We start from the raw sequence: 12,408 nt of genomic DNA, 5'->3' as shown, positions 1-12,408 counted from the left end.
TAGGCCAAGTGTCATGGATTGTATACAGGTAAGTTGAGAAACATAAATAAATAAGGATTCACACTACTTTTTGTTGCTTCATTTTAAATATTTTTTAGCTGAATTTGAAGTGCATTTTTACTTTAAAAGTCCTTAAAAATTTCTCAGAAATATCATACTTGATATTAAATTTAGATGTTCAGTTTCTGTCTGCTGTACTTAAAGAACATTGTTTATCTACAGAAGAATGAAGCACAGAAGTTCTTTGAGATTTGCAATGGATTATTTTCAAATAATGAAAAAAACTTTTAAATATTTTCTGAATTCACTGTAGGCACAGACTGAGAAATTATTCATAACAAATTCTTTAACCTATTTAAACTATTTAAAGGAAATTCTGAATAGGGCAGACGTATGACTTTGTGAATAATTTACTAGCAAACATTATGATATATTATTTATGTAGTGCCACTGATGCACAAAAGAATGCTTACACATAATAACGGGGTCCCTCTCTTGAAAGACAGTTAAAGAACTGACCATGTATTTCCTATCCAAGTAGAACCTCCACTGAAATCAAATGAGTAGGGAATGCAGGATCATGCCATATTAGATTCTTCATAGAATCGAAAGTAACAAGCTCCAAATTATCAGTAAGTATTAATGAACATTAAATTACTCACCAGGAACCCGTATTTAAAATTTTCTAAGAATATATTGAAGAAACAGTAGATTAAAATTTACTGAGTTGAACTTCAATTGAATCCAAATCAGCTAGAAATGAATCCTCTAAATTGGTAATTATGAATTTATTTGCTTATTTACAAAAATATATCATAACCTATTATTATAAGAATCTCCTGTATTAGAATTATCCATGGCTATCTGGTAAAATATTTTATTACTTAGTTTCACCAAAGGGCGGGGGGAGGCAGATGTGTTAAAGCACATATTTCACAGAATCACAGAATCCAAAGGGTTGGAAGGGACCTCGAAAGAGCATCTAGTCCAACCCTCCTGCAAGAGCAGGGTAACCTAGAGTACATCACACAGGAACTTGTGCAGGTGGGCCTTGAATATCTCCAAAGTAAGAGACTCCACAACCCCGCTGGGCAACCTGTTCCAGTGCTCTGTCACTCTTACAGTAAAGAAATTCTTCCTGATGTTAACGTGGAACCTTCTATGCTCCAGTTTACACCCATTGTCCCTTGTCCTACCACTGGATATCACTGAAAAAAGCCTAGCTCCATCATCCTGACACCCACCCTTTACATATTTGTAAATACTGATGAGGTCACCCCTCAGTCTCCTCTTCTCCAAGCTAAAGAGACCCAGCTCCCTCAGCCTCTCCTCATAAGGGAGGTGTTCCACTCCCTTAATCATTTTTGTGGCTCTGCGCTGGACTCTTTCAAGCAATTCCCTGTCCTTCTTGAACTGAGGGGCCCAGAACTGGACCCAATATTCCAGATGCGGCCTCACCAAGGCAGAGTAGAGGGGGAGGAGAACCTCTCTTGCCCTAGTAACCACACCCTTTCTAATGCACCCTAGGATGCCATTTGCCTTCTTGGCCCCAAGGGCACATTGCTGGCTCATGGTCATCCTCCTGTCCACCAGGACCCCCAGGTCCCTTTTCCCCTTCACTACTTTCCAGCAGGTCAACCCCCAACCTGTACTGGTACATGGGGTTGTTCTTCCCCAGATGCAAGACTCTACACATGCCCTTGTTGAATTTCATCAAGTTTCTCCCTGCCCAACTCTCCAGCCTCTCCAGGTCTCACTGAATGGCAACACAGCCTTCTGGTGTGTCAGCCACTCCTCCCAGTTTAGTGTCATCAGTGAACTTGCTGAGGGTACACTCGGTTCCCTCATCCAGGTTGTTGATGAAAATATTAAACAGCACTGGTCCCAGCACCGACCCCTGAGGGACTCCACTAGTCACAGACCTCCAGCTAGATTCTGCCCCATTGACCACAACCCTCTGCCTTCTTCCTTTCAACCAGTTCTTGATCCACCTCACTACCTGATCATCAAGCCCACACTTCCTTAGCTCATCTGTAAGGATGCTGTGGGAGACAGTATCAAATGCCTTACTGAAATCAAGAAAAACTATATCTACCACTCTACCATCCTAGCAGAACAAGAAATTTTCACAGCCATATATAAACATTATGACATAGCTCTTCTAATGCTTCCACCATGGAGACTGCCATTTTTCACAATACCTTTGGCTTGCTGTTTCTTGCTCTTTCAGCCGTAGGATGTATTCTTCCATTTCCTTTTCTTTTCTTCTTAGCTCACTCAAAAGCATCTCTCTGCCACGCTCTAGTCCCTCAATGCGTTCCTTCTGGGCCTCAATCACAGTCTCCCTGCAAGTACAAGCATCATATATTCCAAACCAATGGAAGTATTTAATGAAAGAAAAAAATAAAATGAATAGACAAGAAAGCAAAAAGTTTTAAAGTGTTCAGCAAAATTAGTACTTTTTTTAACCAACAGAGGCTTAACAGTTCAACTTATTATGAAAATAATTAGAGGTCACACCATGAAAAAATGTGAATCGTACAATAAATAGAGAAATGAATCAAAAACTTTATCAAACTAACTCTTAAAATAAATGTTTATGCGGACTGAATAATATTCAGTGGAACCTAGCTGAAAACATATTCGTGGTTTCTTATACTCTATATTAAACATATCTCCCTCCTAATCCTTTAGTGTCAAGTGTTTTCTGGAAACACCATTACTAGCTATTAAAAGAACATGAAATCTTCAAAATCTTCAAAAGATGAAGCAGTAAATGTAATTTTTAATTTTCATTCTGAGTTAAGTAACTTTACCACCCCCCCAAAAAAAAATAAACTAAACAAGGCTATACATCTGTAACAGTGAAATTTATCCAGTAAATGCATCAAAAAAAAGGAAAATCAGAGAACGACAGAGATTAGAGTCTAAATTTTCTAATAGGCCACAAATTGACTTTCTTGACAAGTTAATCTCAGTTAATTCTCCCAATAATATTTTTTTAAATAAGAATAAGCAACATCTCCATTTTTCCACTCTAAAGCTTTTGATACACAAGATACAATTTTTCGTTACCTTGTATACATATCATAGACTTAGAAGTACTTTGACTTTTTTGGCCACGTGTTTGCTTTTGTACCTGAGTCCACCACTCTGAGCGGTATGATTATTTTTGGCATGTTTGTGAGAACTGAAATCTCTGAAAAAAATGCTATTTGATTATTTCCTGTATTACAACAATGTATTTGATCAGTCAGGAAAAAAGTTATTGTGAACACTGAGATTCATGGCAGTACTAATGAATAGCTCTTATTTTCCAAATCCTAAAAAGTGACAGGTATAAGGAGAAATAGCCCTTGCTAGGCCCATCACTATTAAACTACTAAGCTTTTTTTTTTTTCCACTCCAGTAACAACATTCTATTTTAATGCAGATTATTTTAAAAAATTATGTAACTGTTCAGCAAAGATTAAATTCACACAGGATACTAGCAAGACTTCCATTTAAAAATTGTTAAAAAATTTTAAGTAAATTATTAAAATAATTGCTAAGTATATTTCTGTAAAATTATTTCCTATGATCCCACTAAATCTTTGTGTCTATAAAACTTCATGTACAAAACACACGATTGCACAGTAATGCGTGGATTTGTGTACTTAGCCTCCCCACTTACTAAAAATTCAGTATTTATGGATGTTGTAGTAAATCTAATTCAGGTAAATCATTATAGAAAGAAAGACACATACTGAAAGCAGTTTTAGAAAACCAGATGTCTAAAAATCATGGTAAGTTCTAATCTATTTTGGACAAGAAAAATATTTTGATCAGACCTCAGTATCTTTAAATTAGATATTAACTGCCTCTTCACCACCCTGTAACTACCTCTCTGTTCTCATGAAGTCCCTACATTAAGGATGTTATCAAGAGATTCCTGAGCTTCCGTTTCAGTTAAAATGTGCAACTGGACTACAAACCAACTTTCAAAATGCCAAAGTGAATCAAAACGATTTTACATTTCTATCCCACAGTGCGTTTTTTTTTTTTAACTTATCCACAAAATCTGACCACGTCTAGAAACTGAGCTTAAATGATCTGCATAACATATTCAACAGTTACCACTTGCCTGGGTTATCCCACACAGCTTAGGAGTCATGTTGGTAACAATTTGTAGCTAAGGTTGCCCTTGCTTTTATCAGTTTTGTCCAGAAGTAAGCCAGGCAGCATTGAACTCTAGCAAAAAAGAGAGGCTTACCACTGAAGATCAATTTTAATTTCCAGCCCAATTCTATGTACCTGCGTTCTGCACTTCTTTAATCCTACATTTTCCTTACCATAAAACACTTCTGTATTGTTACCAGTGTTACTGTTATCAGATCCAACAACTTCACTTTATTTTCTGAAGTAAAAACTTCTGAAAAGTATCTTTTTTCCTTCAAGAAAACCACAAGTATTAACAGTTATAATGACAAAAATTAAGAAAACCATACAACTCTCTTATTTCAGCCCTTGAAGCCTCCAGCTGACTTGGTCCATATTCTGGGAGCCCAAGGTTAGGTGATCTCACTTCTAAATCCTGAAATCTCATTCCTAAAAACAAAATTTATAAATTTTTGTCATGTTGAATGAAAAAGCATTTAACAAAACAACAATTTCTACACAGTACAAATACTTACAAGCTGTATATAGATGCCATAAGAAGTATTTTCACAACAAATTCAAGTGGAAAGAGATAAACAGTGTCTACACACAACTGTTGTGAAATTTCAGCTATGGGTGATACAGCATGCACTGGCAAGTAGTGTTCAAAACATGCCCCCAAAAGGTTTTTCTTAGGATTTTACTTCTAAAGACAGAAGAAGGATGTTTTCAAAGAACAACAATATCAGTGTTATTAAATAGGAACATTTGTTGTCACTTTTTCTCTGATAGCACTTTCTTTACAAAATCACAAGTGTCATTCATCTAGACAAGCAACCAGAGGACCATTTTTATCAGCACTGCAAATAATTTCCTGATGTTCTTTAGAAGCATACCAAGTCCCTGATGAAGAAGGAAAATGAGAAATTACTTAAAGAACTAATATTAAGTCAGGAGCAAAAGCAATGGTTTATCCAAATCTCTTTCTGCTACTTCTCTTTCTTCAGTAAGTTTGGAGTGGGGACTAAACTATGCATTGTGTTTCAAATACAGCATTAATGCTGCCATCCCTAAGTTCCCAAAATGAAGTCATTTAGATTCAAAGTACAATGATACCAGCAGGTTCACAAAATGATCTAAAAAAATAATTTTCTACATTGAATTTATGCTGAGTTAACTTTATTTTAGAATTTTGATCTTAAAATATTATTTTAAGGCATTGGTACCTGTGCTGTATACACACGTGTGTATTTATATGCCTAAGTATACATATTTTGTTTATTTTTGTTAATCCAGATTTATCTTAGCTGGTTGTAGTGAATAAAGAAAGTTATGAGAGAAATCAGTGAGTGTTTAATGAACATTCATACCTGACCACATCTTTCAGATTTACTTGCTATAGTATTTCTAGATCAGTCAAACACAAAGCAGATACGTAAGGGGGAATGATTATTTGTGGGCTCTTCTTGCCTCTTCATACCTTAGAGACAGCTATGCCTTCCTGAAATTATGCAGGCACTTTATGTTTCGGTAATTCCTCTGAATAGTTTCTGATCTGCACTAAAATATTTTGAGTTTCAACCTTATGGTTTCACAGAGGACTCTAGGAGTCCAACAATCTTTAAAGACAGGAAGGATGTAAACCTAGCAGTCTCATGTTGGGCATAATCACTAATCAAAAGGGCCTGTCTAAAACATGAAAATTGTCTCTGTTTTCATGTACCTGAAATACATTTGGTTACATAATCAGTGTAACCAAAACAAGACCAATGGGAGGGTGATATGGAGAAAAAAAACAATATAGCTATGGATCAGGCCATCTGCATGATTCATAGCTTGTAGAAGTCAAGACAATTGTGCTGACTCAATTTTGAATCAGGGCCATAGAAGTCTTTTTTTTTTTTTATTATCTGTACATAGTTTAAGTTAACTGAGTACAACTACTTCTACAAATGTTCATCTGAAAATAGGAAGGTTTAAAGTGTAATTTTCAACTGTACCTACTATAAATAAAGGACTGAGAGTGAGACTGCCTTAAGCAGCAAGACTTGACAGCAAGAAGTATCATTATAAATGGCTGCATTATGGTATTTTGCCTTTAAAAGTCCACACATGTAATAGATTTTTCAAGTCTGCAGTGGTGTGCACACATGCCTCAAGAGACAAGAACAAACCTTGAAATTAAAAAAAGAAAAACATGTGCAAACAAATTACAGATGTAAAACTTTGTTATAACATGATAACACTGAAGTTTTTCATATACTTTTTTATAAGCCTTGAACACATAGAGAAGTTATATTAAAAAAATCTCATGATTTAACTGTTCGAAAGCTTGCCTGGTAACTACTTGAGTTTCAAATCTGTCCTTTTACCCCTACCATTGTAGATTCTCAAAATGGCAAACAAGTTATCATGACTATTATAAATAAATACAAGAAAAAGGGGAAAAAACAATCTTTCTGCCTACAGGTACTATTGCCTGCTGGTGAACAGGAACAGTATGTACTTTCTACTGCGACGTGCTAACTCATGGTACCTACGTAAACCACTGCTTTTACTAAATGCGAATTATACCTTTTTTTGTGTGCTCCAGCATGCCAGCAGCCTCACTCACTTTTTTGAGCCCAGTGTTAATACGAGATTGAACATAGCTGTATGGATAAGGTCTATGGCCTTGAATCTGGAGCTGCTGTTTAGTTGAAATGAGTTTGCTGCGGAGGCTCTCATTTTGTTTCTCAAGCTCACGAACTCTTTCTTGCAAATCCTCTATCATTTCTTCCAGCTCCACAGCCTGGCCCAGCCGCTTGGGGCCGCCACCAACCTGTTCAGACCTTTTTTTATCATTAACAAGCCGTATTAACTTGGTGGCCATTCTGGGAAAAATAATAAAACAAGATGAAAAAGAATGTGAAAAGTCAGCATAAAAAGCACTCTGTTGAAAGGAACATAATCACTGTGAAGACTTCAGCATAGAACCTGAATAATAAATTTCAGGTTTTGATATAACTATTACTGCCTGTGAAGAACTCTTTGAAGATAATTGAAACCACTGTGCAGCAATCTGCTTTATAGCACTGACAAATAACAGTTTCCTAAGGCTTATCATTTAAGGTTAGTAAAGGGAGGACACATATTTACTCCATATGCTGCTTAAACGTAATTTTTAACGCATGACCTTATATAGGAACCTCTGCATGCTGTTAAGCAAGTTACAGATTTGGGATGTGGCAGGGCAAACTATAAAAGCTACAATTCCACAAAACATCCAACTATTGAAAGAACACTAATAATATGCAACATTCCAATGATATATCATTTCTAGATTTTGGGGATTTAAAAATATATTTCAGTTCTCAAGTGGCTAAAATATATAGATGGACGCTGCTCCAGAAAAAAAAACTTAATAGTTCTCATTACCACACTCAATTTTATACTTGGTAAATATTACCTATGTGCTTCAGAGAAGGAATAGTTAGCTGAAGAATATAATTAGATACAGAGGGTATGGTTTTCATCTATTTTTAAATGAACACAAATTTTGCTTTTGGCATCTGAAGAGTTGTACCTTTGATTCCCTTTAGTTTTGATAAACATTGGTAAGCTAGAACAAAAGGCAGAGAGGGCACATGGGGGTGATGTAATATACAAGAACAGAAAACATACCCAGCAGTGAATGGAAAAAACTTGGCATATAAAGAAAGAAAAGGTGGCTTTGATGAGAGAGACAAGTTCAAGACTTTACAAAATTGGTCACACACCTTTAAGACCTGTATCTAGTTTATAGGGAATCTATATTTGCAGGCCCAGAAAGAAGACTGAAAATATGGACACACTTCATTTCTTTAAAGGTCGTGTTTTATTTTTGTATGCTTGCGGACAGAAGCTTCTACTTAGAAGAACAAAAGTGAAACAAAAAAAATCCGTAATAACTTTAGGATGTCACAGAATATTACTTGCCTGTAAGCAGGTTTTTTGTTCATTGTTTTTTTCAATGTACTCTACTGTAAATTAATTCCAAACTTTTAGTTACAAGGGTTTTGGCACAAGGGATGCTGGGAAAGAAATTTAGCTTGAGGAGTTAAAATTTTTCTCTGGTAGTCTAGACAAACACTGTGTTTATATTTTCTCTACCTTAAAATATGAATGCAGGTATTCAATTTGCACATTCTGCGTAATTTTACCTAAGTGTCTGATGAGTGCATTTCATAAGTCATCTAACAGAAACACTGGAAATGGCATTTGCAAAGTTTGCATAAGCAAACAATTAATTTATTCCGCTCTCTTATATTTGACAGTAGCTTGGCAGAAAAGATGGAAGTTACATTATACTCATCAGTTTGATACTGAATACTGAGTCAAAAGGAAAGTACGTTTTGGACTTTTGAGAAGTATGAAATATCTCACTTACAGAGGCAAGATCTTCAGACACCTAATCAAGAACTTGTTAGCTTCTGACCAGAAGCTAGCTTAGATGCAGCAAGATTTTATTAGCTTAAGTGCAGCACAATGTGAACACAGAGTCATGGTGCTTTTGGATTAACGAGTCCTCCTGGAGTATAGTAATACCATGAACAGTTCTGCTGAGTCCAGATCGGTTTGCCAGCACAGCCTGAAGTTTAGTAGCAACCCTAATGTTGCTTGCATATATTTGGGCACACTGGATACTGGGCTTCCCATGCTACTTGGGATTTCTTCAATGAAGTTATCTATTATGCTTCATAAAGGAAAGTTGATCACAATTATAAAGATATGTTAGGGTTAACTAGGTGATAAAAGGTTAGACGTTAGTCAACTTGGAGGACAGAGAACAAAAAGAGGGGCAGAATCTCTTCATAGGTCATTTTGATTCTAGGATGAAATTCCTGATGAATTATTAGGCTTCTGTTGCCTCTTCTTTAGTTCCCAGAATACCTGTTATATTTGTACAGAGACAGCATTGCTATGAACCCAAGGTACCATCTCTGAAGTGGTGGAGAACAGTGTGCCTCTCTACATGGAGATCTAATACTGTCCACTGCAAAAAATATCCCACATACCACAGAGACAACCAGAGATCAATAAAAAAATGAATTCCAATAAGTGATTTACGCTACTGTTTTAAAAACTGCTGAGAGAAATCAGCATGATTTTGAATCTGTTGATAATGCTTTAAAGAGTGAAAATGTTATTGTGAGCTAAAACAAAAACACTAAGCCCCATACCTTTTAATCTTCTCCTCTTGCTTATTTGCATGCTGTTTGAGTAAGATGTTCTCATCACATACACAAAGGAATCTGTCTTCCAGCTCCTTTCGACTGATTCGTGATACAGCCTGTCGAGCTTTTACATTCCGTGTAGTTGATTCTACCCAAACCAAGACAACTTTAAATTACCTTCAATATATTCAACAACATGTAATCCAATGTCTAACTCATTTTGAAATACTGAAAAAAAAACAAATTTTCAAGTAGTTTGATATTTTACACTTGTATCAGTCTGTTGATTATCTTTTGCAGACATTGGCATATTAACTTCTCCTTTTTTCTTTTTACAGATGAAAAAAGTAATAAAAAATCATACAGTAAACAGTATATAACTCGACAGCACAAAGGAAATAGTTGAGCAAATAACAAGGCACTGTCAAACACACTACTTAAAAAATAAATGATCATTACCAATGAGATGCTTTGTAATCAGTTTCAAAATTAACATGCTCTCTTGAAGCTTGACAAGATTAACTCACAATAATGTAAATTTACTTAGATACAAGATTAAGGCCAGTACTTCCATTTTAACAGCAGCTGAATAACATAGAATGCAACAGTATTTTTGGTTCCCATTTTGTTCAATGGGCCTGGCTTTGTCCTCAGTTCAGCAAAACAAGTCCTCCTTTCTTCTGGAAGGATGAATGTTATAGCTCAATGGGATTCCCAGTTTTTAGCAAATCACAGCAGCTCCTCTCTTATAACAAGCAACATGAACATAGAGTGGGCCATAGTAACTTTCAGAATTTTACCCAGCTTTTGAATGGTATTTGAACTTAAATTTATGAGTGGGAATGTCAGAAACAATTTTAGAAAGAAACTAAAGAAGCCACTGATCAAAGCCTGCAATTGTAATAAACAGCAGCTGGTACAAACCTTGTAATCCTTCAGTTCCAGCTGGAGTTAGACCTACATCTCTCACAGGCAGGTCCCCTACCGTTTCATCAGCTGGAACTGACATGGCTTATCTATGGATAACAAAATTCAGATTAAATTCTTTTCCATCTGTAACTTAGGCTGCAAGACTAGAATGAACTACAACATATCATATAAAATAAAGGAAATAGTAATGACAGATTCACTGAAATGAAAGACTCATACATTACTGTAAATGTTCCCATCTCGATTGTGTCACTCAGAAGAGAATCTAAACTTTCAAGTAAAGTTATGCCAGTTTTAATCCATGCACAAAATATGGCTTCTGGTACATGAGTAATACCATTTTCCACATTTTGAATCAGGCTTTTTGAAACAGAGGTGCTGGAGGTTATGAAGTCATTTCAGTGTCGCCTACTATCCTCTTAGTCTTCTTTCAATCACTGTCACAAGAGAAACTACTTTCCAGGAGACTGTCCTATGAAAGATTCTCATAAATCTGAGCACATTTCTTTCTTGAGGCAACAGAAAGCATAGCAACATGACAAAGTGAGATTAGGAAGGTATTAATGTGAAAAAGTACTACATTTGTTTCAGTGTAATATAATATGAAGATACCTGTTAACAACTAATATTTCTTTCTTCTCTTACAGTGCAGAAAATTAGGTGCTAGCCACAGAGTCAAGTAAGGCTGAAATAGCATGAAAAGAGAGACAAAGTCCTTTGGACAGTTTTTCCTTTCCCCCCTCCATCACTTTTTAGGTGATACAAATCCTTAGTGAATTTGAAAACATCTAGGAAGCACTGGGAAATTAACAGCGATGTTACTAAAGACCTGCATTGGATGACAGAAGTGACACATGCATAGACATTGCATGAAGTATCTGTTAATTCTATTTTAACCAAAACTTCTGCTAAAGATGTGCCTTTCATCTACCAGTAAAGTCATGACTGTTGAAATGCCTAAACTGATCTCCACTTGCATATTAGGAATAAGGTTGCAGTTTCAATGTTAGTCACAGAAAGAGAATAACAGTACACGATGTTGAGGTCAATGGCATGCAGCCACTGTTGTGGCACAATTCTAAGCACAGACACATCAGCCAGAATCCAGATTGTCAGTACCCTCTGCTCTTTTTGTGTGATTCACACAATCCCTCAAAACTTTTTTTTTATTTTTAAATTCGTTAAATTACCACTGTCTACAGTCATTGACTTCATTGAGGTCTAGGTTCATTACTGAGGTCAGTATTATGTATCACTGTATCAATATCACTGGAGCAACTGAGACTGTAGTAAGCCAGAAATCTTTACCTCTCAATGATCTACCCCAGTTTGGTTCATGATGGTGACAAGGAGAAGATACTACCATTACACGTCTTTCTAGAATGTGGTTGTCTTAGTCTTCACAAATCAAAAATGACAGAGGTTTGGTTTTTTTTTTTTTTTTTGCAAATTTCAGAGAGGTCCAGAGCTAAACAAATATTTTATCACTATGACTCCTCAAGCTTCAAAAACTCTAGCTGAATAACAGCACAATCAAGCATTCCTGGTTTTCACTATTTGAGAGGTGTTGAAGAGGCATTTGCTATGAATGTTATTTTCAGTATGAGAAAAACCCCATTCATTAGAAAACAAAGACAAAACAACAGGTGCTTGCTCCTGAAGTAAACAAACATAAAACCACTTGTTAATAGTAACTCATTACTAGCTGCAACAAAACCACAGACCTGCTTAAGATGTAAGCAAATAAATATAGCAGGGCTGTACATAAAAGCCAGTTTCTACTGGCAACATGACATGACTTGCAGACAAGTGAGAAAATAAAGCTGCTTTAAATCTCAGGTCCCAAAAAATTAGAAAGGTGAAATTTTTAAAAACAAATGGAAGAATTAGTTGTTTCATTTTTATTACTAAGTGACTGAAATTGAGGATTCAGCTTTCTTTTCTGTCGTGAGCAAGACGAAAAATCCAAATTAACTTTTTTATGAAAAAAAATGGGTTTAGATAGAAATAGTAAAACCTATAAAATACAGTTACAAGATTTAGAACTGGCTTGGCAATTTATTTGCCTTATTAATAACATAAAAACTACCTATGTCCTTCTTAATCATAAACACCCACCATTTATGCTTCTTCTCCAAGAAGGGAC

At 35.8% G+C, this 12,408-nt stretch overlaps 1 protein-coding gene across 4 annotated transcripts in view; it reads right to left on the bottom strand.

Annotated features, from left to right (window-relative positions):
- The window catches only part of RPGRIP1L (RPGRIP1 like), a 79,592-nt gene that overhangs the window by 65,325 nt on the left and 1,859 nt on the right, over window positions 1-12,408 (bottom strand). For 3 of the 4 annotated variants that reach the window (XM_031052005.2, XM_031052006.2, XM_031052008.2), the window contains exons 2-6: window positions 10,257-10,348; window positions 9,339-9,480; window positions 6,712-7,010; window positions 4,488-4,587; window positions 2,202-2,345 (exon numbers count right to left, since the gene is read on the bottom strand). In XM_031052005.2, the coding sequence (XP_030907865.1) occupies window positions 2,202-2,345; window positions 4,488-4,587; window positions 6,712-7,010; window positions 9,339-9,480; window positions 10,257-10,341 (770 nt within the window). In that variant the 5' untranslated portion in view covers window positions 10,342-10,348. The remainder of the gene's footprint in view (window positions 1-2,201; window positions 2,346-4,487; window positions 4,588-6,711; window positions 7,011-9,338; window positions 9,481-10,256; window positions 10,349-12,408) is intronic. The other variant, XM_031052007.2, reaches the window with a different exon arrangement.

Source organism: Melopsittacus undulatus, chromosome Z (assembly GCF_012275295.1).
Source record: "Melopsittacus undulatus isolate bMelUnd1 chromosome Z, bMelUnd1.mat.Z, whole genome shotgun sequence".
NCBI classification, from domain to species: domain Eukaryota; kingdom Metazoa; phylum Chordata; class Aves; order Psittaciformes; family Psittaculidae; genus Melopsittacus; species Melopsittacus undulatus.
This window is presented reverse-complemented; position numbering and strand designations above follow the sequence as displayed.